The sequence below is a fragment of the Amphiura filiformis genome, chromosome 7 (assembly GCF_039555335.1).
Source record: "Amphiura filiformis chromosome 7, Afil_fr2py, whole genome shotgun sequence".
Lineage (NCBI taxonomy): Eukaryota > Metazoa > Echinodermata > Ophiuroidea > Amphilepidida > Amphiuridae > Amphiura > Amphiura filiformis.
Genome location: NC_092634.1, coordinates 718,185 through 745,905, shown reverse-complemented (window position 1 = coordinate 745,905; position 27,721 = coordinate 718,185). Strand labels below are relative to the sequence as shown.

General features: G+C 37.9%; 1 protein-coding gene across 1 annotated transcript; it reads left to right on the top strand.

Moving 5' to 3' along the window:
* The first annotated feature begins 4,803 nt into the window (after nucleotides 1-4,803).
* On the top strand, nucleotides 4,804-26,398 carry LOC140156606 (glyceraldehyde-3-phosphate dehydrogenase-like). Its single transcript, XM_072179544.1, has 10 exons — nucleotides 4,804-4,890; nucleotides 17,046-17,103; nucleotides 17,469-17,568; nucleotides 18,551-18,657; nucleotides 20,145-20,351; nucleotides 21,322-21,460; nucleotides 22,237-22,331; nucleotides 22,858-23,020; nucleotides 23,881-23,978; nucleotides 24,843-26,398. The coding sequence occupies exons 2-10, from the start codon at nucleotides 17,081-17,083 to the stop codon at nucleotides 24,907-24,909; spliced, it is 999 nt and encodes a 332-aa protein (XP_072035645.1). The 5' UTR covers nucleotides 4,804-4,890; nucleotides 17,046-17,080; the 3' UTR covers nucleotides 24,910-26,398.
* The last annotated feature ends 1,323 nt before the right edge of the window (nucleotides 26,399-27,721 follow it).

Here is a 27,721-nt window from a genome sequence, read left to right as displayed (position 1 = left end):
GCCGTATTTGCGCTCAGAAATTAAACCAAATTGAGGGCAGCATTACAAACCAGTAAGTGACCCAGCCAGCAGATCCAGCATGCAGTTTTAATTTGTAGGCCTAAATGTCACTATTGTTGAAGATGAGGAATTGAATTATTTTACAGTGCAATGTTTACCAACATGTTGCGTGATAGAAGTATATAGAACCTTGTAATTATAATAAACAAGATTCACTCGGTCGGACATCCGGGAACAGTGTCCCCTTTGCACAAGCACGCGCATGGCAACCAGCTCGGGAAAGGGAAATGCACATGCAATGATGCGCACACGGTTTTACAAGGCTATTTCCCCCTTTGTGACGTCAGCCCGACCAAGAGAATGCATCCATTCCCATGGGGAGGCACTTTGGGCGCTGAGCCCAGCCGGGCAGCGCCGGGCCCGGTAAAAGCAGCCTGGGCGGCAAAAAGTAGAGGCGACAAAAAAGAAAGGGCATCTACCAAATTATGTTATTTCAGCAATTTGTATTGCAAACAATTCGGGAAATAGAATTTTGCTCCATTTTTTTTCAAAATTTTCTACCTGATGACCCATTTTTTGACATAGGCCTATACCCAATGACCCCCTTTTTCACTTTCACTTCTAAAGTTGAGTGCCCCCCCCCCACGGAAGGCTGAGCTCATTAAAATCTGCTCTGGCATATGAACAATTCAAATCAGTGGCATAGCTGGGATATTTTCCAGGGGGAGGCAAGCCTGTATGGGGCCGGGGGGCACTCCAACTTTGGAGGTGATGACGCTGTATGTAGGGCTGTTAAGACCCCTTTTTCAGCATCGCTGTCACCCAAAGACCCCATATTTTTTACGAACACATGCTCGCTCCGCGCTCTGTCACCCGAAGACCCCCTATTTTTTTTTTTGCTCTGTCACCCAAAGACCCTTACAAGTTCCATTTGAACAGCAACTTTCATTTATCACTGACTTTGTTACTTATTTTGAAAAAATAAAGAAATTTGAAGCCATTTAGAACTAGAAATTCGATTTTCGAGGTTTTTGTGGCGCTGTTTTGGTTCTCACCCAAAGATTCCATTTAAAAAAAAGGTCATGTTCTCACCCAATGACCCCATATTTTTTACATTTTGCTCTCACCGAATGCCAAAAGTCATGCTCTCACCCAATGACCCCATATTTTTTACATGTTGCTCTCACCGAATGCCCCTTAGTGCGAAAGCGCCAGCCCTACACCTATATCCATTTCAAATTGAAGTGCCCCCCAAGGTATGGGGCAGGGGCCCAAATCCACCTAACAAAAATTTTGCCGCCCCTTCCTCAAAAAGGTTGACCCAATTCTTTTTTCGGTGGTTTGAAAAAGTGAAGAGCAAAAAAAAAAAAAAAAAAAGGATAGCGACTTCATTTTGATATAATATAGTTCCAAGTTTTTAACAAAATTTTAAAATTGTATCAGCACCTTATATCGTTGGCCTCTCTTTCTTGTCCCCTTTTTTCCATCTCTCTCACTCCTTTATTATTATGCCCTGCGCTAGGGGTTGGGGGCGGGGCCCAAATAGGCATTGCCAGGGAGGGCAATGCCCCCCCTGCCCCCCGGCAGCTACGCCACTGATTCATATTGAGGTCAAATGACAAAGGTCATTTGAGGTCAACTTGTAAAATGGAAAATGAACAAAAAGTGATCACAAAAATGTAGACAAAAATACTTTTTTACATGAATAGGCATATTTACTACGTTACGGTATGCGTGCATGGTGTTCACATACCCATATCTTCGGACGGGCCCAACTCTAACCATGAAGGTATACGGTAGTACTACTACCTTCATGCTCTAAGGGGCTGTGCAATAATTATTTCCCAGGGGAGGGTAAAATTTCAAACGGCCCGCCAAAATCGCTTGCCCCCCCTCTCGGCCTGCCAAAATCGCTTGCCCCCCCCTCTCGGCCCGCCAAAAAATCTTTGCCCCCCCTCACACATGCCAAATTTTTGGGATCCCAATTTTCAAACCTTAAATGGTCTAGATATATGTTGCGAGCGCAGCGAGCAGGAAAATTTGCATATTAAAGCGTTTCCGTACTGTTTTCCTAAGCCATTTTATAGCGTTTTATTTAAAAGGCGCCCCATGAATGTGTGCCAAAAATCGCTTGCCCCCCCCTCTCGGCTGGCCAAAAATTGCTTGCCCCCCTTTCGGCTCGCCAAAAATTTCTTGCCCCCCCCCCCCAATTTTACCCTCCCCAGGGCTCATAATTATTGCACAGCCCCTAAATAAGACCTGCTTCAAAGCGAAAATAGTCAAAATAATGGTAGGCCTATGAGGCCTGGGTTAATTTTCCTTCACTATCTGTGACACTTTAGCCTACCACCCTTAGTGACATCAAAAGCTATCAAATCTATTTTTTTAATTTTTTTTCTGGTCTGAGCCGCGCGCCCGTGGAGCAAGACGAGACAAAACTCCGATGGCGAGACAAAACTTTTTCATTCCTTCAAAAAACTCCTGGGAAAACGGCCCTACCCTCGGGCCCTACCCTCGGGCCCTACCCCGCCCCACTGACCCCGCCCCCTCTATGGCCTAGTAGGCCTTTTGAGTCGGAAAGCTGGTCAATCTGCTCCGGGAATCTGGATAGCGGGAGCTATTACTATTGGCCTACACCACTATTTTCCAGATTTCCATTATGACGGAACGATATCCGGGATCCGCGGGACGCGATGGGATGGGACATTCCCGGGGGACATTCCTCTAATTACCATATAGGCTAACGGGACAAAATAGGACACCGAGGTTGCACCTGTCCGTCGCATGTTCATGACGTCATACAGCGCTAATTGATTTGCACATGCGCACATTATAGATAACCCTCGACGGCTCATTTTGACTCTGGGATATAACGCCCAATTGGGCGAGTGATGAAAGTGATGTTCGTCGTTTCGCTGTATGGCCCTTGTGTACGGTGTACTATGAACGCCAATTTCGCCAGCGGTTTGTCACAGGTTATGATGGTCAGGACTCCAGCAGACCAGCACCTCCCTTTTTCCTTCAAAAAACTAACCTGTCCGTATTTCAATTTGGCCTAAGTTCATGTATGCATCATGATGGAGAAATTCTTCAAAAAAAAAAAATTATATATAATTGCCATAAATTACAAACATGAAAAAACATTAAAAGCAATTTAAAAGGGCATTTCGTGATCCACAGCCTCATCCCCCACTTTTCTCAAAAAAAGTTGAGATTTTTATATCACTGGAAACCTCTGGCTACATAATGTTTATGTACAAAATATTTCTTGCAGATTAATTCGTTTAGCAAAGATATTGTGACCAGAACGAAATTACAACGCATTGTCTATGGAGCAGTGTAATACACATAATCATGCATAACTCGCGAAAGCAAAATCGGAATCAACTGAAATTTTGGGAATAGGTTTTGTACGTTCCCCCTTTTTGTGGCCTACGGGTAGGCCATTCATTCATTCATTCATATTTATTCAGTACTCACATAAAAAATATTACAGCACATATGATAAAAAGATACATTATAAATACATACAAGATGTGGTCAATTGCATGAAAAACCAGATATAGCAACGAAATGGATGGATTATGGAGTAAACACCAGACGAGTACCAAGGAGCAAGGATAGCCCAAAAAGCCTCAATAAAAATTGAGGCTTATTTCCATTGGGGTCCTTAAAGAAAAAAGAAATGGGGGAAACAAGCAGATCAGGCAACAGAACCAAATAAATAAATAAATAAATAACCCCAATAAATAAATAACTCCCAAACCCAAAATAATGCACATAAAATAAATAAATAACACCCAAACCCCATATATTGCACAAAAATTACGACCAAAAGGGAAAAGACCAAGATTCCTACCTACCTATTATTACTAGCCAATGAAAAATTCAGGTAGGGCCCTACTCAATGATTATTGCTGCCGTCCAATGACCCCATCTTTACCGTTTTTCTGAGTGGTATTTATGTTCGTTCTCCTCGAGGAATATAAATGGGATTTCTCAAATTCCCGCTATAGAAATTGCTTTTTTTGCCAATTTGGCACTTATTTATGTATCTTTACTTGACCCCATACAATTTGTTACCTCAATGGCACAGGGATTTTTATTAAAAGTTTCATATACAGGCTATGTTTTTATTCAGGCTATAGGGTAAGATGGGGTAAGTGGGACAGGGGATATAAAACTCATGTAAGTGAATAAAAATTTGCATATTTAAGCGTTTCCGTGCTGTTTTCCTAAGCCTTTTTAGAGCGTTTTACTTAACTTGAAGGCACCATGAATGTGTGCCAAAAATCTCTTGCCCCCCATAAGGCCCTTCACAATTGACTCTTAGTTTCCTGTTTCATGGTTGAAAACAAGGGTTGAGGTGACTTTTAATTATTAATTATTAATTATCTATTATTTTCTTTATTTTAAAACAAGCGATCGCAACCTACTGTTACCTACATCAACCCGTTTTGACTAGGAACATGCATTTAATTATTTTACAACTATGTTTGATTTTATACATTAGTAATGGTACAGTTATGTTCTTTGTTTATTCATCATTATAGTTGATATGATCAAAGTCGGAAAGTAGCAAATGGAAGTCATTAAAGTTATTTTAAAAGAGAAAATCCAAAATAAAAATAAAATAATTAAATATTTTGCAATTCTCTACTTTGGGCGCGGGTGGGAAACAGGAAACTAAGAATGAATTGTAAAGGGCCTAAATTATTGCACAGCCCTAATCGTTGTGGAGTGCCATATCCCTGACAGGATTTTCTTTCGGCACACACCATTGGGCTACTTTTACACCTCATTTCCGCACTTTATAATTGTAAGTACTGGCAACACTTGTTCTCTCCCGTTCTTACACGCTGAAGGTCCGGCTTACGTGAGGATTTGCAGGTAAAATAATTTCACTTTTCTGGTAAAACTAGTGCATTTTTCATTTATTTAAAGTAACTAACGTAGTCTTTTACTGAAACTGCACATGGCATTTTTTTATAAACGATGGAAATTGACGGAAAATGCTTTAAATTTGGATCCGATTTTGCCTTGCAGTTCAGTAAATTGACTATTGTACATGTAATGTATGTGTAATGCATACAGCAGCATGAATGCGTGCAGTACATGCATGCATGTTGTGCATGCACCACCGTACATGCATGCATGTCTAAGACTGACCATGAACTTGATGAAGTGGATGTTGTATAAACTTGCAAGTTGCATGCTTGTGTACACAATATGTCAGGCATGAGAATTTTCCTTTTTTAAAAGGAATTACTTTTTTGTGTTGCCCAAATTTCCACGGTTTTATTTCTTTTTAGCCTGTCAGTGTTGAGCATTTTTTGCCCCGATTTTACACACTTTACATGCTTTAGTTTATGATCCTTTTTTTTCAGAATTTTCCTTTTTTTTCATTGAAATGTATTCTCATACCGTGTACTTGTAACAGTCAACAGCCACTGTTAAAATAATGTTTTTTTGCTACGGAAAGCGCTACATGACAAAACAATTTTCAGTTTTGGCTTTCTATTTCAAGGCAAGAACTTTAATTTGATATATGTATGTAGAAAGCCAAAACTGAATTGTCATGTAGCGCTTTCCGTAGCAAAATTACACATCTTGTTAAAGATTGACTTTCATCAAAAACATTCAGCCAATATTTATCATGCAAACAGCATCAATTAAAAAACAAAACTGCAGCAGTTTTTTTTAAATTTGATTTTGGCTATCAAAAATAAATCCCTCTAAAATTCCATGTGCAATTCTCTCGTCACAAAAATTAAATTGTGGCCAATTCCATGCCAAAAGTGCCTTTTGGAAATTTTGTTAATTTTGGAACATTATTGCTCAAAACAGGAGCATTTATTTCAAACTAGCTAATCATGCCTCCATAGATTGATGTCAGACCTACTGCAAGATAATCATCTGAGGAAGTACCTTGATAGTTTTTTTTCATTATGAAAAACGTTACGGACGTTACATTTGACATAAAATGTAACGTCCGTAACACTAAATCAACAGTGTAGGACGGTATAGGAGTATTAATTTCAAACTTACTTTTCATGTTTACATGATAGAATAGTCAGGGCTTACTCAATATAGTTAACAAAAAAAAATAAAACACAGAACTGAGTGGAGATAAAAGGATATGTACCATCTGTCAAAAAGGCAGGCACTTACGCGCAATGTCCGTAACGCTCGTTTCTAATTTCTGTAGCTAATTAACTAAGAAAGCCAAAACAAAATTGCTTCATTATATTGAACATGAGTGTGTACCAGTAGCATACTAAGAAATAAAGTGTTATCCTAACAGCAAACATGTGTGCTATTCACTTAAAAGTTGCAAGTTGCATCTGTAACGTCCGTAACGGTGGAATTGGCCTAGCTTGTATATATTTGGGTCAAGTGAAGTATAGACAACATAAATATAGGTTTCCTTGATCTATCTTTTTTTTAAAATTTTCTATGTCCAAAATGGGTACAATTACCGAATAGGGTGCAACTTGCTAGACTTGAGTCCAGTCCTCGTTTACGGAGGTTAGGGTTAGGGTTGGGGTAGGGCAGAATTATATTCTGGTACACCAGAACTAGGGGTCGATTTAGAAAATAAGATGCATGCACCACTCAGGGGCACTGCAGTTGGTCTTCCTTGAATATGGGCTGTATACAGTATCATAATTTTAATTGTGCATGCACATCAGGCAAAATTTTACATGCACATAACCATTATGTTACAATCATGCATAGAGTGCATGTAAAACCCCTCAAATCGAACCCTGACCAGAATGAAATTACAACAACACATTGTCTAGGACTATGCCTGCCACTTCCACATACTTGTGCATAATACGGAAGGTCGATTTGTGCCCATAAATGTTTAGGCCTATGTTAAACTGTATGTTATACAAATTGTACAGCTATCATTTCTACCCTATGACGAACCGACATACCTGTAAATCAAATAGCCCACAAAAAACTGGTCATCGCTGGTATTTTTCATGAAGAAAAACGACACTTTTTACGCCGAACATGTCCAAAACACGCCAGCTGACGTACAAGCCTCCCCACGCATGTACATAAACAAGCCGTGTTCATTGTTTAATTGTCACCTGCAGCTGTTCGCAAGAAAACTTTCTGCATAAAATTACCTGGGGTCGTTATCAGGCCTGAGACACACGGGCGCGAGTTGGAGGACAGTCACTATGAGTTACTAATGTCGGCACATGCAGAAAATGCGTGATGGGTCGCCATTTTGTGACTCGTGCAAACTAACACAAACAAATTATTGGACTTAATAATCTTTTCAAGTTTTAATAAAACGTGCATCTATCATGATAATATTACATTTTATTATTTTATTATTTGAATTACATAAGCTATGTCAATTTTGTGTCCATGTTAATTTTTGGCTCTGAGCGGAGCTTATCAGTGCCTTTGTCATGCAACTAACTAGCATTCATTTTCAGGCCACAATACGCTGTTGGTTTTTATGCTAAGGATCATTTAATGACTGATATGAAGACTTAAGTTTCGTTTCTAAGTTTGGCTAAGTTATTTTCAATCTTTTGCATTCCTGATTTTTTTGAATTTTAGGCGATAAAAGTATTATTTTTGGGTAAAAAGACCAAAATAGTCACGATAATCGAGTTATATCTTGGTTCCCTGTGTGTGCTAGAGATTATTCTGGTCTGTATAATTTAAGATGCGTAATACAGACGGAAACCAATGGAGGTACATTTCTTAAGATTTAGTTCAGATCAGAAATTATTTGACTACTTCTTAACTTTTCTTCACTATTTCTTTATAATTTAAATAAAGAGATAGGTAAGGAATGTCAAAAAATAGTCAAGAACATGTCTGACTCTTGAATAAATCCCGAATAAATCTGAACAAATGACTTTTCTGGGGACTATTTGGCTTGCGCAAGTGCAGTACGAAAGCACTGTGCCGATTTTTTTTTTATATGTTACGTTTTTAACGATAAGCTGCGATGCTCAACAAACTTCGTACTTTTCTATGAGGCTATTTTGAACCAATAAATCGATTAGTTTTTCTTGATTGATGACATCACCATTTCTGAACCAATCAGCAAACAGTTTTGTGTGATTGATCGATTCTTGCAGTAGTCTCCACAGCAGCCAGTTTGGTTCCGGCCCTTCCACACATACATTTTTGTGGAGGGAGCGTAACCAAGCTGGCTGCATAGGAGACTAAGTTCACTGACCCACTGACCTTGCAAACTCAACCACAGAGAGCTACGGTGCATAATCGAGGTGAAAATACGCTAGTTTGTTTACCATTCTGAGCTCATGAGCTTCTGGTAAATGTCATTCCGAAGCATTTACGAGCATACCATAATATTTTTTTTATTAAATATAAAGATGTTTATTTAAGTTATTTGTAAAATTCAGCGATGGACTTAATATAGAAGTGGTTTGATTTTAGTTGTAAACGCTGGACTCGACCGGCATGACAAGTTGAACATGTGAAGTTCCAAATTCGGAAGCCATGTACTACTATTCCATGTAATGTAGGTCTCACACGAACTGCTCCGAGGTTATACTGACTACTAGATTGTCTACTTTTGTACTTTCGTAAGTGATGAAATTGAAGAAAAAATCATGAAGTGAAATCTATCAGAAATAAACACTGATGTGATGTAGGCTAGTCCTGCTTAATCGGAGTACAGCATCCAGACCAGGCAGATCCAGATCCGAACAGAACTTACGATTGTTCGGTTGGACCGGTTCAACACACATGACACAACAGACATGTCAGGACAGAACAGTTTTGGTGTTTACAAAAAATGCAAATGATCTCAAGTCACAAAAATTTGTTATAAAATTTCATTTTTTGTCTCGCCTCAGTATTTCTGTCTGTCCGGGGTGTGGATGTCCGTGTGTCCGTCTGGAGCTGTATCTGGGAAACTGTAAGACCTACACAGTACGTGGACGGTACTTGGTGGGAGGAAGGGTATCTAAGTTTGCTCCGTAATTGTATGTTTTTGGTGAAAAATAATGCAAATTAACATAGCTAATTTGCATAATTTAAGCAAAAATCAGCGCAAATTGATAAAATTTCATTTCTGAACTTTGTTCAGGATGGGACTTAGTAATCACTATTTCCGTCTGTGTGTGGGGGTGGGATGTCCGAATGTTTGTCCGGAGCTGTATCTGGGGAACCGTAAGACCTACGGGCAACGCTACTTGGTGGGAGGAAGGGTATCCAAGTTTGCTCCGTAATTGTATGTTTTCGGTGAAAATATGCAAATTAACATAACTAATTTGCATAATTTATGCGAATATCAGCGCAAATTGATAGCGGTGCATGGTAACGAAACCTTGTGACAGGAATGATACACACCTGCTGATCACCTGATTAGTTTTTGGTGAAAAGTATATCGCATTTAGTTGTTAAGTTGCATAATTTATGCGGGCAACGCTTCTACAAAATGGTTGGAAATCTGAAGAAATCCGCCTTGTGAAGCTGTTTCTGGGGATCCGTAAGAATGCTAAGCCCTATGATGATGAAACGTGGTGGGGGTAGCATGACCAGAGGATCTCGACCTGATTCGATTTTCAGCGCAAAATATGGTAATTACCTACCTAATTGGCATAATTTATGCATAATATGCAAAAACCTTTTTTATCGGAGACTAGGGGTCGCACATTCTTCAAACTTGGTGGGCGGGTGCATCTTGACCCCAGACAGAACAAGTTTGTATTGGTTAGTGGGTGAAGGTCACTCGAGGTCATCCAGGGGTCATCTAAGGTCAAATTACTAAAACTGTCGTATGGGCATGAAACTTGGTGGGTACAGTTAACATTTAGAGTCAAATTTTCTGACGGGTCATTTTGGGGTCATCCGAGGTCACTTAGGGGTCATCCGAGGTCAAATTACTAAAACTGTCGTATGAGCATGAAACTTGATGGATACACTTAACATTATGAGTCAAAGTCTCGGAAGGTAATTTCGGGGTCATCCAAGGTCACCAAGGGGTCATCTGAGGTCAAATTACTAAAACTGTCGTATGGGCATGAAACTTGGTGGGTACAGTCAACATTTAGAGTCAAATTATCGGACGGTCATTTCGGGGTCATCCAAGGTCACCAAGGGGTCACCTGAGGTCAAATTACTAAAAACTTGTATGGGCATGAAACTTGGTGGGTACACTTAACCTTTAGAGTCAAATTTTCAGACGGTTATTTTGGGGTCATCTGAGGTCACCAAGGGGTCATCTGAGGTCAAATTACTAAAAACTGTTGTATGGGCATGAAACTTTGTGGGTACAGTCAACATTTAGAGTCAAATTTTTGGAAGGTCATTTCGGGGTCATCCGAGGTCACCCAGGGGTCATCTGAGGTTAAGTTACTAAAAACTCGCATGGGCATGAAACTTGGTGGGTACAGTCAACATTTCAAGCCAAATTTTTGGAATGTCATTTTGGGGTCATCCAAGGTCACTCAGGGGTCATCTGTGGTCAAATTACTAAAACCTCATGTGGATATGAAACTTATTGATGGATGTATTATGCTCTGCAAATAAGATATAGCTACCAACCAGCAAGATGTATGATTGCGTGTGATCTGGCACATACAATGTATATGATTTCACCTGTTGCACATTCGACTGCAATTACTTTCACATTCAAAAAAGCACAGAGCCACAGCGCCATTGGTGCTCTTGTTATATGGATTTACCTGTGTTGATTTTAAACTGTTGTGAACGTGGAGCTAAGCAAATTGCCCACCATGCAATGCGAATACAGGGAAACGATCCAGTTTAGGATGCATCGCAGTTCCTGTTGTGTAAACCAGGCGTAACACCTGATCGTGTGCACAGGATTTGTGCTGGAGGCTAGTTAATGCGCACAACCAGTGCGCAGAAGAAGACCTTGATACTAGGCGGAGCTTACGTTTCACTAGAATGATTGACAGCTGTGAGTAAGTGAAATTCTGTTCTGTGATTGGTACAAAAATATGGTTCTCGTATAAATGAATATATTATCCATGGCTTCAAAATTAGGAACCGTTTCTTCCACAGAGCCCTATATGGGGCTCTATGGTCTCTACTCATCATACACGACCGTAGAAGATCTGGCCAGCGACGACGCTTGCCAATCAGGCTAGCTATTTGTACGGCGTGGCCTCTCATCCTTTTTATTATCTCTGGTCTTGTCACGCTGGTAGATTCGCCCACCTGTGAATCAGTGTGATTACTGACCTGGATCTGACAGAAGATTGTGGAATTTACGATTTTCAGCAGCAGGATTTTATGAAACTGCCAATATTTGCAAGTATTCTGAAGGATCGGTAATAATTAAAATATTTTTCATGGTGTCGGTAGTGCAAGTTGAAGTTAGTGAATTTGTGGTTTTGTATGTTATGTGCAAGAGTGTTTTCAGGAAGCGTAAATAGGCAGGCCGTTATGCTAAGCTCTCCATGTTATATGCAAGTTCGGCGACGAACTGGACACATCACACGGTAGTGTGATGTGTCCAGCCTGGATATAGTCTAGGACTAGGGAGCAGTGTAATACACATAATCATGCCCAAAACTCGCAAATTATGCAAAATCTGAATCAACTGAAATTTTTGGAATCGGCTTTTTTCATGGAAATCTGCTGAAAAATATCAAGAGATACTAGGATCACAGAATCTCTCTCTCTGCTTGGCTTTGCTAATGAAGATCTAAAAAGGCTGTTGTCCATGTGTTTGCTGCGACAGGCTCGCTGGTGACTGATGAGGCCGATGCAGGATAGGCAGGTCCAACTGCAGTAAAATCCCCCTACATGTAGGTAAAAGTCTGATCAGTGGTGGGAGTCCTGTTGCTGCTCTGTTTCAGTCGCTTTCTCTTGTCTTCCTCTGGGTTCTTCTGGTAACTAAGGCAGTAGACAGCTTGCTGAATGGTATGTCTCCAAACAATACAGTCTACTACAGCCAGGGTAGACCTATTTCTGGGGTCGATGTTACAGGCTTTCATGGATGACTTACGGCAGTCTTTGTACCTTTTTTGTACCACTGCCCCTACGTTTCCTCGCCCAGATGACAGCTCGCCATACAGAATGATCTTAAGCAAGCGTTGGTCTTCCATTGTATGCATATGTCCTGCCCATCGTAACTAGTTGTGTCTGCAGTAATAACATGGTCTCAGTGCCAGAGTTGTCTGCTTGCTTGAGGACTTTGACGTAATGAAGTCACTCCAGTGGATGCCAAGGATACGACAGAGGCAGCGCTACGCTAATGGAAGCCTTCAAGGAGTCGTAGATGCTTGTGGTATCATGCTATCCATGACTCGGAGCCATACAGGGGGGGGGTGGACAGAATGATTGGTTATAAAATGAAACATGTCTAGTTAACAAAAATTAGAATGCATAAATTAAAATTAAGAATTACAAGTCTCTTGACTTGATTGTCAGAGCATGTGAAAAACACTCTAAAAATGCATGTTTGTGGCCTTTTAAAATTCATAAAGTTGGCCAAATAGTTAATTTAAATTGCCAATTAGAACTAACTAAATGGTTAGGATTTAGCTATGTTTCATTTGGCAAAACAGGATAATATTTTAGGCATACTGTTTTTGCAATGTCCGTGCTTCCGTCCGGAGGCTATATCTCGGGCATGGATGGACGGATTGACTTCAGATTTTCAGGATAGGTGGGTCATGGTCAGAAACTCTGGCTACTTTTACTTAGGTAAAAGGTCATTTGAGGTCAGGGGGCCCATTTTCCTTTACCTCTTTTCTCAGAGACTGGGGGTCGCACATTCCTCAAACTTGGTGGGTGGGTGCATCTTGACCCCAGGCAGAACATGTTTGTATTGGTTAGGGGGTCAAGGTCATCCAGGGGTCATCTGAGGTCAAATTAGCAAAAACTGTCATATGGCCATGAAACTTGATAGGTACAGTCAACATTTAGAGCAAAAGTTTTGGAAGGACATTTTGGGGTCATCTGGGGTCACTCAGGGGTCATCTGAGGTCAAATTAGTAAAAAGTGTCGTATGGGCATGAAATTTGGTGGGTACAGTCAACATTTAGAGCCAAATATTTGGAAGGTCGTTTCGGGGTCATCCAAGGTCATTCAGGGGTCATCTGAGGTCAAATTAGTACAAACAGTCACATGGCCAGGAAACTTGGTAGACATAATCAACATATAGAGCCAAAATTTTGGAGGGTCATTTTGGGGTCACTAGGGGTCATCTGAGGTCAAATTAGTAAAAACTGTTGGATAGGCATGAAACTTAGTGGGTACAGTCAACATTTAGAGCCAAATTTTTGGAAGGTAATTTTGGGGTCACCAGGGGTTATCTGAGGTCAAATTAGTAAAAACTATCATATGGGCATGAAACTTGGTGGGTAAGGTCAACATTTAGAGCCAAATTTTTGGGAGGCCATTTTGGGGTCATCTGAGGTCAAATTAGTAAAAACTGTCAAATTCTTAATATTTGTCCTATGGGCATGAAACTTGGTGGGTATTGTCACCATTTACAGCCAAAATTTTTGAAGGTCATCCGGGTTCACCCAGGTGTCATTGGAAGGTTGTTTTGGGGTCTTCCAGGTGTCATCCGAGGTCAAATTCAGTCTCCTCTGTTAGGCTTGAAGCTTTGTATCAACTTTTGAGTGCCACATTGCTCACTTTGGTGGAGGCATCACGGGCAAAAACCGCGACATCCGAGAACCGCAGTCCATCTAGTTTTAATCTCAAAAAATTGTTGCTGTATTTTTCTGGAATAGGGAGTAGTAGGCCTAAGTGTCTCATCACAGATCCTAGAATATCACAGACCATTCTTTCTGGGGGTGTGCTTATATCATGAAAATTTTTTCATCAAACATTTCACTGATACTCTACAATAGCACTAGCAGCCTGGGCTACCCCATCCAGGCCAATATTCTAAAATATCAGCTGGGACAATAAGAGAGACTATAGCTGCCATAGTTAGGTTTTCAATCGGGTATGCCATGTGTACTATGATATGAAGAATTTTCAAAAGGGTGGTTGACAGGCAGAGAAAATATCTCACACTTCCCACAATGCATTTCCCTGTACTAATTTGCTATTCAGTGCAACATGGGTTGATAGTGACAAAAAATACCTCAATTGCAAGTTCTGGATTAGCTGTTTCAACATGGTATTTTTTGTCACTATTTTGACCCATATTGAACTGAATTTGAAATCGGTCCAGGGAAGAAATGCATTGTGGGAAGTGTAAGATATTCTCTCTAGTAGACAGGCAGGTGTAGACATACATGTAAGGAGCAATGATCAGTTGCCCCTGTGGGCCATCTGCGAAAGTTTCCAGGCACACTAGAAAAGGCTCACTAAGGGACTGTTCAATATAAACACCAGGGGGAGTGGGATTTTTATGGGGAATCCAAATTTTTTTGGGGTCTTGAAGGAGGAATCTGAATTTTGTACTTGAATCATGAGGGGAAAATAAAGGGGATTGCAAAAAATTTTAGCAGATGCAAGGAGTAAACGCAAAATATGTTGGCAATTTTTTTAAGTATCAAAATTCTTTACACACCCCTTGTACAGTCCCCAATAAACTACAATTTTTGAAAAAGTTTTTTGGAGGCAGGAAATGCTCATGATTCCAGGTTTGCCACAATAGGTGGTGCTGGTGCATGCCATTAACACTGATTAAGACATTAGAGAGCATGCAAATGACTTGAGTTACCGCAGTGGAAATAAAGTAAAAAAAATGTCGCAGAATTTCACACCACAAAAACATTGTTCGGCCCTGGACATCAGGCAGCAATGACTCGTACAACTATATTATACAATGTATGGCTGAATGAAAATGTCAAATGGGTATCAGTTCTACACGTATGCCAAATCTGGGTTAAGCTGAGTGAGAATATCTATGATGTGATGTGTTGCCAGCCTGCAGCTCAGATGTGTTAATAATGTTTTATTTTGATGGTGGGTTTCTTTCACTAAATATTTTTGTCTTTGTCCATAAATTATCTGGTAGTAAAGCATTAAAGCAGGCTTGTAAGAGCATATTATTATTTACATCGGTGATCACTAATTAATTTGTTCACATTATTTTACTTTTCTATGTTTATATAATTATAAATGTTTTCCCATGATATTTTTTCAGTTGAAAACACATATAAGGTCACAAATCCAAATGGTTTGAACTTCTGTTCTGTTACTCATATTAAAAAATCAGTAGTTTTACAAAATTTTGATTGAATAGTTCGTAATTTATGAAGTGAATACAGTTTGGTACCCAGTCACTGGCTTTTTAAAGCAATTCTTTGAAATTATTTGTGACTTGATCTGCTGCAACCAGGCCATATTAGGCAATTTTGAAATTAATTTGCACGGTTACCAATTGTGAGGTACATGTACCTATTGTGGAAGACCATCAAGATCCATTGCATACTTAATTTACAAAATAATGCTTTGCATACTTAGTACAACGTTATAAGCTTTTATAATTCCAATTTTAATTTGCTCCTCTTTTTATCTTTGATCTCCATTTCACAATTGTCGCCTTTGGCTTAGATCAGATTGCATCCAATTTGACTGAACTACATAATGTTACACGTGTGCAATCTGCAATCACTTGGCCGTGTGTTGAACAGAAGGGCATGCTATATTTAGACGAGACATCCCCTCAATATGGCAACTGGTTTTGTGCCTCAGTGTGACATTAACAATTGCAGGTCATGTTTTAATTCCTGGCATGCCAGTCAGCTAGGATGGGGATGCCTCTGCAATCTGCACGTGCACGTAGGCTAGATGAGATGTCAGTGAAATTGGATTTGAAATACAGCAGCAAAAGTTTTTGATTTCTTTTTTTTTTTTTCCTTTGTAAAATTATGTTATATAGGGCCTATAGTTTGGACTAAAAACAAATGCCTTTTTTTCAGGAAATTAAAATTCTTTTTTAAAAGAAATCAGAATTTACCTCATAGGTTCATAAGGAAGTAAACAGACTTGGAAGCTAAAATCTGGTATTAAAAATAGTTTGCACCCAGGGTTTTGCACCCAATTCGATTTGCATGATCTAATATTCATAACTGTGATTGAGGTCACCAGACAGACTAAAGGCTGACAGCATGCTGGCACGTGCAATATTAAAGTTACATTGCCCTGGGTCGAAGCATTGTACACATACACCCAGCAGTATATTTCACAATACGTAAAGGTTGAAAGTTATCTAGCAAAAAGATCAACAATATGTGAGAAGAGAGAAAGAGAGCTATATCAATTTTGTAATATTTGTTAATGAGGTGCTTTGATTGATCCATAAAAGCAAGATATGTTGTTGTCGAATATTTGGTATGACTACATTTGTATGAGTTACATTGCATGTGGATATTGTTTTACAAAATGTGCTCCATGGTTGGAATATGAGCAGGCAGTGCTCTACATGAGTCAACTGGTAATTCAACATGCCTAACTTAATTGTGGGTTCTTATTTTTCATGTGTCCTTATATGTAGAGTTGACATTTGGGAGAATCATCCTTATGAAAATGTTTTTGCAGGCCTTCATCTAGAATTTGATGGAGCTTTCTTTTTTTACACTCATGGACTTGTCTAGGAGCTCAACAAGGAGCTCCATTAGAAATTGTCAGCATCAAAATAACAGGAACAAGGAAGAACAAGGAGCTCAATAAATAACTCTCAAATAGACTCAGGAGCAAGTCAAGGAGCTTGGTAGTGATTGAGCTCCCAAAAAATAAAGGTCTGTTTTTGGTTATGAATTAGGCATAAAAAGTTGGTTGAAATCTTCCGGGACAATGCAGAAAATTTGCTTCCTTTCAAATTAAGCAATGTAGTTTGCACTCCCAAAATGTTTCTAATGTTATACAACCGTCAAAGGGCAGTGCAAAATTGCGATTCAACCTTTGAAACATAAATAAGCATTCTATTGCACCACTTACTTTCATTTTGAAATTACTTCACACATGCAGATATTGGGGTTTCTCTTTCAATTTGAGCCAAAATTCCATCCCACAATCCAATATGTGTATTGCGTAACAACAGTTTGGAGGTTAATCCATTTCATATAAATGTTTGGAACTGTTTTGTTTCTTTTCAGATTCCTAGCTACAACAACCCACATCAAAACTCAACATGGTTAAGGTTGGAATCAATGGGTAAGTACATATTTGAAAGGATAAAAAGTGCCATAAATGAGATCTGCTCCCACAAAATCCAGACGAAGTCACCTAAGCTTAATCTAAGGCCTAATTCTGGAAACAAAATTGAGCGCTTTCATGACATAATGGATGTTTCTTAACAATGGTTGGTGTCAGAGGGTGATGGTATATTACATGCATTTGTCCTAAAGCCAATTTGTACTTGATATGGCAATAATGTGAATAAGAATTTGAATATATATGAAATCGGTTAGAAATATATTGTAGCCTTTTCTGCTGTTAGTCTCATCACAATTGTCTAGTTTAAAACCTTAGTGCAATACATTAGAATTGAAGTGTTGTGTTCTTTTGATGTTTTTCAGATTTGGCCGTATCGGTCGTCTTGTCCTGCGTGCAGCCCTCGGAACACCAGCGGTAGAGGTGGTGGCCATCAATGATCCATTCATCAATTTGGATTACATGGTGAGTCAGTGTGATAAATTTATTAGTTTTAGAGGGAGGTTGAATGAGAGTTAAATCACAATCAACCACATTTTGTGTCCCTTCTTTAATCTGAACCCCTTTGGCATTTTCTTACCATTTGTTAAAAAAAGTACCAGGTACTTTAGACTAATTGAATTTAAAAAAACAGGAGAAATAATTTGGTGATTTAGTTGCAGTGCCAGTGGCTTGGACATTTTGTTCTGCATTGCCTCTTTTATCATCCTAAATTATGGCAATTCTTTCAGATAGTTCCTATTCATTTTCTGACAAACCTTTATTGGCCATACAGGGTGTCCCAAAAAAAAGAGGCCCCTCATTGCGCCCTCTTTTTCTCCTATTTCAGAAAAGTTGATCAAGTATATGTTGGTATGTAAAGAAGCCTCTATCCGTTAGCTTTAATAAACCGAAACAATTTTGTTCAGGGTGTCCCCCAAAAAAGTCAGAACTTTCAAAACTTTATACATTTCTTCAATCTTCATACATAAAATGAATTATTTCACTAATTTAAGGGGGTACTACACCCCTGCCCAATTTTGTGCGTATTTTTGCATTTTTCTCAGAAATTATAGCACATTGGTGACAAGTAAGATATGTATATTATAGGGGCAAGGACTACAACTACTGTACTGAAAATTCAGCAACTCAAAGCAAGTAGTTATTGATTAATTGATCAAATATTGGTTTTCCCTCATTTTTGACTGTAACTCCACAACTGTTGTCTGTGCTGAAATACAATTTCCAGTGCAGTAGTTGTAGTCCTTGCCCCTATAATATGCGTATCTTACTTGTCACCAATGTGCTATCATTTTTGAGAAAAATGCAAAAATAGGCACAAAATTGGGCAGGGGTGTAGTACCCCCTTAAAGAATGAATAATCACATAATTCTTCCAAGAAATTCTTTTAAAACACATTTTTACCAATATTTATGTTACATTTTGTGATCCCATTTCTTTCTACCAGGTGTACATGTTCAAGTATGATTCCACACACGGCACATTCGATGGAGAAATCAAGGCAGAAAACGGCCAACTGTTTGTCAACGGCAAGGGTATTGCTGTCTATGCAGAGTAAGTAGCCAGGAATGGGCTATTCCAGTTGAAATCCATACACCCCCTATGGAAAACATGACCTTAATCTCCCACACAGGGGTGTAGATTTCAAATGGAATCACCCATGATTCAGGTAACCCCCATTTGAAATTTATACTCCCTGTGTGGAAGATTAAGAACATGTCTTAGATAAGAGTGTAATGATTTCGACTGGAATAGCCCATTGTGCATCAGAACAAAAGCATTTGGAAATAAATGGTTGCAAACTTTTTATTGTCAAGAAATGAATAATGTCATTGTTGTAAAGCAGGTACCAAGGTTATTGCCTGGTTTACTGAACTATCAAATTGACAGTTACAAAGATGATATATGTTTGTGCCATGGTGTTTATTGGCAATTGAAAATGGTCACTGATTAAGCCCATTGCATTTGCCCTTGCATTGTAAAATAAATAATTCACAGGCTGAAAAAATGTTTTTTTCCCTGCAAGCAATCCAGAATTTCCCTCCAGTTTTACCAAATTTCCCTCCAGTATGACATATTTCCCTTATGTATTTCTTTATTTTTTTGGTCAAAAACCAAAAATTTCCCGACAATGAGCTTCCCGTATTGCTGCCCACTTTTTCCTGCTGTGATAAATATGGTACTTGAGAGCATGACATTTGGCAATGTCTTTTTGAACTGGAACTAGACCCATTGACTGTCCCCTTTGTGAATGAGGAACTGGTTGTTAAAAAAAAAGAAGCAAAATAGAGAATAAGATGGTATTTTTAGGAGTCATGTTAAGAGTTTTCATGACTGAAAAATGAAAGCTAAGAGATTGAATGGACACTGTGATCCCAAAATGGGAAATATATTGACAGATGTTTGTAGGACACTCTTCTTTGACCTCAATATGCTTCATAAATTGACCTGTGGAAGCATTGTGGAACGGATCTGTGAATGAAAGAGGAAGCAATACAGTTAAGATATAGGCAAACATGCATAGCAGTTGGTTTCCTGAAGTTATCAGTTTTGACATATGTAACGTGCAGAAATCCCAATAGGAAACTCAGGGAAAGGCAGATCGCCTTTTAATGGGAGGAGTCCAATTGTAATTGATGTATTTTTGGTGAAATGAACAATACAGCAAAATACCTCTAACACCACACAATTGCCAATGTGTAGACCTGAAACCTTTCTCTTTTACCTGATTTCCTCTTTTTTTATTCTGAAATTTATGCATTATTTGTTATTTTCAGCCTAATTTAAGCTTTTTTTAGCATGATTTTGCACTATTTTTCTCTTTTTTAAAGCATTTTCCTCTTTTTTTACAAATAGTCAGTTTCAGGTCTGAATGTGAGACTGTGTATTGAAAAGCCAGGTCATAGAATGTGGCCGTACTTGTTCAATGAAAAGAATTCAAGTACAAAACACCCATTTGTATAGTTTGTTGTTGGGCTGCAAAAACATCCTATGTGCATTTGATCTTTGAAATCAAAACTTATATAAACATTTGATTGCAGGACAAATCCAGGAGCCATCCCCTGGTCCAAACATGAGGCCGAGTATGTAGTAGAATCTACTGGTGTGTTCACAACCATTGAGAAGGCCAAGGCACATATAGCGGGAGGAGCAAAGAAAGTCGTCATCTCTGCCCCTTCAGCAGACGCACCCATGTTTGTCATGGGTGTCAACGAGAAGGAGTACAAGAAGGATATGAACATTGTCAGGTAGGTTGGCAATAGTTTTGTGAATAGTGTAATTGAATTGAAATTCATACTCCCCCAGTGGAAGTATTTCCAAACATTAAGTCACCCAGAACTCCACTCTGACAGTTATTACTTATATTATTTCAGTGTTTTGACTTTGAGTAAAGAATAACAAAATTAAAATTTGAAAAAAGTATTTTCTGAAATGCAAGATGAAATCTTCGTCCACAATTTTGAAATGAAAAATAATACCGGTAGTTTTTGCTTTACCTCATATAATAAGCTGAGATGACCCAATGTAGATTAATTTTATTTAATTAAATATTCATCTAAACCAGGCCAGGTGCTTTGTGGTCTCCTGTGTAATTAATCAAATTTCACGATGTGATGTAAAATTTCATTAAAACTGATTAGAAGAGGAATCGAATTCTGGCATAGATGTATCATGTGTCTCATATACATAATTTATTTTTTAATATTCTGAGGTTAATGACTGCGCATTCTTTGTTTGGATGGTATTGTGAAAAAGTTTGCTTTTGGAACAGAAGCAAAGTGTGAATTTTTTCACAATGCCAGAAAAATAACTGATGTATTCATAACCATCACTTTGCAATTTGTTTGATTCAATCTGTATGCGACATGATCAAGGGGAATGAGCGGATGTCACTAAAGATATTGTCAAAAACAGTGTTCAGATTCTTTTGTTTTATATTGTTTTCAGCCATTGATTAATTGCTCATGAATCGGTAACCAGATGTCAATTATTTGATGGGGTTTGCATCAAACTATAGCATTCGTAAACTGCCAGAAAATGATGTAAAAAATTCATTCCCCTTGATCATGTCACATATTATTTTGGAAAAGAAAATGCAATTTTAACTTTGTTTTTCGCAGGCACATCCCCTAAATCTATACTTTGTTTCATCATGTTGCCGTAAAAGATGCAAATAATTCTCATCTTTTTTTTTTCTGTTTGTAATTTCTCCCATAGCAATGCATCCTGCACAACAAACTGTCTAGCGCCACTTGCTAAAGTAATCGATGATGCGTTTGGTATCAAGGAGGGGCTTATGACTACAATACATGCATACACAGCAACACAAAAGACAGTAGATGGCCCCAGCGCAAAGGTATGTACACTTTTAGGAGCTTATGACCAGTGATGTAACACAGTTTCTTTGTGCTGGCATATCAAGCCATATAAGTAGCAAACTCGACTAGGGTGTCTTGCACAGAATTGCTCTAAAATGATACAGGATGTTATGTTGATAAGAAAATCTTACCTGCGATGTTATAATTTTGCTAAAAAAAGCATTTGTTGACTCCATTGAAATGGTACGGGGAAATGTTTTAGGCGCTTTTTAAATTTCGCAAAATAGCCAAACTTAAAATGAAAATAAAGAGTTTGATAAATACTACTGTGTTTCCACTGTACAGGTGGATTTTGTTTATGCTGCTGCTAATATATCACTGAATAACTACTACAAGCAGAGTTGTAGTTACAGTGGGCGGTGGTGGGTGACAGAGCCCACCACTCAGCTGCAATTTTGGCATTGGAGCCCACCACTCAGAATCAAAAATTGCACAATTTTGTTGAATTAGTTAAGAATGACAACAAATGGCCAAATATGCAAGACTTTCAGCAAATGCCACCCAGCACTAAAAATGTCCTAGCTACAACCCTGACTACAAGCAAAGTTTTTCTCTACCTTAGCGCTTCTGAAGAAATGTTGGTACTTTTTTTTCTAGAAACACCAAATTACCAGCTAACTGTGGTCCAATTTTAACAAACTAGGTATCATATGAAAGGTTATTGTAATAATTAGGCCTATCTCTTAAACTGTAGGTATCCCAGATCAAATCTGATGTTTGTTTTAAATGTTCTTGCGTTCTTGTGTGTTTCCAGGCATGGCGTGATGGCCGTGGTGCACATCAGAATATCATCCCAGCCTCAACTGGAGCAGCCAAGGCTGTAGGCAAAGTTATTCCAGCACTTAACGGGTAGGTTACTTCATCATACCTTTAAGTAAATTATATGTGATGCAAACATCACAGTGAGACACAACAGAAAAAAATAACCAGATGCAACAAAGGCAATTGCCTTGGGTGCCCCATGCCTTTGCTGTGGCGTGCTCCTCAAATTTGTAACTTAAGATATATTCTTTAGCATGGGAATTTTGCTCCCAAATTATGTGATCTGAAAATGTAAGTAACTAAAAGCTTCAAAAAAATGTAAAGTAAAGCAACATCGTACAGTTATTGATTACAGAGGTTTTGTCATCAAAATTTGTCAGTTCTGGTGTAATAGCGAACACACTGCATACGCCTGATTTTTCAATACTTTTTTTCATTATCTGCGACTTCGATATGATGATTTTCTTCAGATAGTGATATCGGCGATATTGATTTTATTAGATAATCAATTTATTGATTATTATCGATATATCAAATGTCCTTACATTTGTTGTACTCTCTTTAGTTTTTTCATTTGTTTAAATTTGCTTCTTCTTTATCTTATTACCAACAGCAAATTGACAGGTATGGCTTTCAGGGTCCCTGTACCAGATGTGTCAGTCGTTGATCTCACAGTGCGTCTGGATAAAGCAGCTAGCTACGATACTATTAAAGCAACTGTAAAGAAGGCAGCTGAAGGCCCTCTTAAGGGTATCTTGGGTTATACAGAGGATCAGGTAAGGAATTAGTCTATGGCTCATAATCAAGCTCCCATATACAGTGGCAACTCGTTAACATGAACCCTCTTAACATAAAATGCCTGATAACAAGAAGTATGTTTCACATTCGCTAGCATACATTTCACATGTTATTAGAACTGTATAACACAAACTTCTGATAACAAGTAAAATTTGAAATCCGCACAACTTCGTGTTAATGAGTTTCCACTGTAAAGTCTTGGGGATCTCCTTTATAGAACCCATGCCATTCCTTTTGTGCATCACCTTTATTGGTCTCAATATTCAAGTGCAAATACCGCTAGGTTTATTTCTTCTTTACCATGTATCCATTATTCAGAGGGAAATTTATCACTCTGTTCTTTCATAATAATTGCCCAGCAACAATATAAAAACACATCAAAAAGACTTAAGATTATAGCATGAACAAAGCTCTAACATACTCCACATTTATCATAATCAGTAGTAAAATTACTTTACATACACATGGTATATCAGAGAAGTCTTAAAATGTTATGCCATCGTAACTAAGAAAACTTCAATTTTCACATAAAAAAAGGCATAAACCTTGTACCCTAAATAGTAAAATTGACATTTTCACAAGATAAATTTAAAAGCACAATTTACCCTACATTCATGCTCCACTACGATCGGCTTGAAGTTGGAATGATTTTATTAAAAGAGGTTGGACCTTGCATGTAAGGTGCTGTATAAATCATAATTTTCATATTTAACATTTTGCACCTTTAATCATTAATGCAAATTTATTGTAATTGGGGCCCCTTATTAAAAAACATGGGCAAGTGATAACAAACTTTGATAAATCAGTGATTACCTTGATCTCATTTATTGACCAACAGGTTGTGTCTCAGGACTTCCGTGGCGATAGGCAATCCAGTATTTTTGATGCAGGTGCAGGTATTTCACTCAATGAAAACTTCGTCAAGCTTGTATCATGGTAAGTATAATCTGCACGAAAAGTATATTTCATCTTGGCTAATCAGTGAGTATTTCATTGGGTGTGGCTTCAATTGTGAGCGCTCTGTTAAGGTGCTGGCATATGAAAGTTGTGCGCAAATAGATTCCTCAATGCATTGACGTCACTGACTTGACTAGATGAAAAAAATAGTACATGTATACCAATGTGTATTGATACCATTGAATTCCATGCACATGTTTTGCACTGCATACCAGAAAACCTCCACACTTGCTTACATGCACGCAATATGGCGTAGAAAGAACAGTCGCATAATCATCGATGCTACGTGGCATGGTTAATAAATAAGGTACTGTTGTAAAATGGTGTGATTCAATCAATCAATCAATCAATCAATCAATCAATCAATCAGATCTCCATTCCAGTGTTTATACAATGAGCCATTCCACTTGAAATCCCTACACCCCCTATGGAAGACATGACCTTAATCTTCAACAAAGGGAGTGTGAATTTCAAATGGCATTTGAAATCTACACCCCTGTGTGGGAGATTATGGCCATGTCTTCCATAGGGGTGTAGGGATTTCAACAGAATGGCAAGAAAGAGCAAATTATTTTGCTGATATCTAGTGTAATAATTAAACAGATGTGTTTGTTATGTAGAGCTTGAATAGACTGTTGATGCCCAGTCTTGGTAAATTTGCTGGAGCCTGTGTGTGCCAAGACTCAAATGGGTTTCTAGATAATGCAAAACTGATAAGCATCTCATTGCTAGTGAACAGACTGCCATAATGGTATCAAAATTATTTGTGTCATTCAAGTTGGTTATGAATTGTTGAATTAGAATTAACACATTTTTACGTTTCCTTTTTTTTTTAAATCACAGGTATGACAATGAATTTGGTTACAGCTTCAGAGTGATTGACCTCATCCTTCACATGGCCAAGCAGTAAAAATATTTTAACCACCTAAACAAATATAGATATGAATAATATTGATCAGAAAATATTAAGTCATTTAGAATATATGTAGTTGGAATCGAAACTCTTGGGCAATGGTGTTTCTAGTTTTTCTTCAGTTTCTTCAATTGCTAAGCTAATCGAATTGACTGATGTATGTAAATAGTTGTGGAACACAGCAGTACTGGCCGTTGTAGTGGCATGATATCTGTGGCTTGCCATTGCTTAATAAAGTATCTACTCGGTTATGGGTGCAAGAAAGCTTAAAATTGGTTGCTGAATTTGTTGACGGGACCACAGAGTGAGACAGACCGGGTTTGAAAGCAGGGAAATGCCATTTCACAAGAGTTTCATCCCCTATTTTTGCATGACTATTAATCCAAAATAACTGTGTGACTTCAATGAGAAAGATTTTTTACTATCGTTTGCCATCAAATGTGTGCATATTTCTGCCGATACTTGGGTTTTTTAGTTGTAATGGTAATCATGTTTCATTTCATTTGGTGGGTTTGTTAGCAGTAAATATAACTGTATGGCACCTGTTCATGCAAAAAAAGGCATTTTCTTCTACAAATTAATAGCAGCCTTCAGTCTCGCTTGCATCAGGTAGGTTCATTAATGGGCATTACCATTATGTAAGCATACCAGAGTTAGCCTAGTATCAAGACAGAGATTATACAACATTCTGAATAAAGCTATAATAACTCGATGAAGTCTTGAACATAAACTAATTTGGTGTAGACATACATGAAGGATAGATCTGTTCACCAATTTGAAATTTAATAAGCAAACTCGATAACCTACCAATTCTGATCAAGCAGCACTTAAATACGAGTTAGTGACACTAGTTACCAAGTTATGACTGTATTGAATACTTTTATGTAGAACTTCCACCTTGAATGTAAATTATTATGTGCTCTGTGCTTCTTACTCCCACCTTTGTGTAACCATAGTAATTTTGTGGGTCATGACCTCTGAATGACATTTGACCTGCAGGTCATCTGTTAGCTTACAATTGTGATACACTTACAAAGTTGGAAAGCGTGGATTTCGATGAGTGGGGAAATTGTGCACATAGAGTACAGACCAATCATCAACTCAGTCGACAAATTCATAATGTCATAAAATTTATTACATTTAATATAAACACTGTGTGTTGAAAATAAGATATAAACAACTACAACAAAGTCAAAGTAGATCTTGCACATTTTCGTAGTGAGTAAAACATGGTCAGTAAAACAAGTTTGTTGTGTCTTAAAGCAGTTGAAAATTTAAGTTAAACAACTTAAAATAGCACCAAAGTGAATTTATAGTACCGTAGTTGAAAATATAATTTTTTAGTACATGATATCTAAAATCTGTCCATCAAAAACACAACTATGCTGATAGGCTAAATCCAGATAATTATGTAGAGGTTATTGTCTTTCTTATATGTGTCCCCTATAAGAGTGGAATAAAACAATCTATAATGGTAAAAAAAAAATAGATTTTACTTAGAATTTTGTTATTGTGTGTGAAGTGTATGTAAAGTCTGCACAAAAAGTAACTCAGCTGTTATAAATACGCCTATAGATTCAGAACTCGGGCCCTTCGCACTTGATTATTAGTTTCCTGTTTACCGCCCGCGTCCAAAATTGAAAATCTAAAAATAATTATTTTATTTTTATTTCTAATTTTCTCCTTTAAAATAACTTTCAACTACTTCTACTTGCCATTTTCTGACTTTAATAATATCAACAATAATGATGAATGAGCAAAGAGTACAACGTTACTCCACCTTCACTAAATTTATAAAATCAAATATTGTTGTGAAATAATTAAATGTCCGCTCTGGTCAAAACGAGTCAAAAGTTGCTTGTAATAGTTCAAACTAAATAAAGAAAATAAAAGATAATTAATAATTAATAATTAAGTCACCTCGTCCCTTTTTCAAAATCTTAAACAGGAAACTAATAATTAAGTGCCAAGGGCCTAATAATTGTTTTCACAATATTTCAACATAGAGAGAAGGATGATTTATTTACACACATTTTGATACCCCATTCGTCAAATGTTGTTCAATATTAACAACACAGTAGTGCTTTTACAGAAAAATACCCGAATTTAAAAGTTGCAGTTTACAGTGATCAATGGTTATAATGCCAGCACTGTAAACACGTAAAACTCCGCCATTATCTTCGGCATACTTCAAATCAATACAAATAACTGCAACTTTTAAATTGGGGTATTTTCCTTTCAAAACACTGCTCTATTGAACAAAATTGGACAAATGGGGTATCAAAATGCGCGTAAATAAATCATCCTTCTTTTTATGTTGAAATATTGTGAAAACAAATTATTAGTTCTGAATCTATAGGCGTATTTATAACAGCCGAGTTACTTTTCGTGCAGACTTTTTACATCCGTGTAGAATAGATACTAGATTCAAATTACTCCCAATTGCAGAAAATACAACACTTATTATTTTGGATAAAAACATTGCTATTCCCAGAGAAGATGTAAGGAAGAGGAGGTTGATCAAGCTATCCTCAAACAAATTATGTGTGAGACCGCTCATTCAAAGTAAATGATGATTCACCCTATTTAGCCGCTTAACAATAGAATGGGCTATTCCAGAAATTAATGGCACCCCCCCCTAAAGAAGACATGTGAATTTGTAGAATAAATTTTTGGGAATTCCCAGAACAAAATTTTATCCCAAAAAATTGGGAATTCCCATTTTGATAAAAAAATGCTTAAAAATATTGGGAATTCCCAGTGACCCTAAAGAAGACATGCAAATTTTTGCCAAAATCTTTGGGAATTC

Bases quoted from the DNA above. Each gene is read 5' to 3' on its own strand.
- LOC140156606 (XM_072179544.1), top strand. From the start codon at position 17,081: ATGGTTAAGGTTGGAATCAATGG. The intron at 18,658-20,144 runs GTAAGTAGCCAG...ATTTGATTGCAG, and splicing joins GGTATTGCTGTCTATGCAGA to GACAAATCCAGGAGCCATCC. The intron at 20,352-21,321 runs GTAGGTTGGCAA...TTTCTCCCATAG, and splicing joins AAGGATATGAACATTGTCAG to CAATGCATCCTGCACAACAA.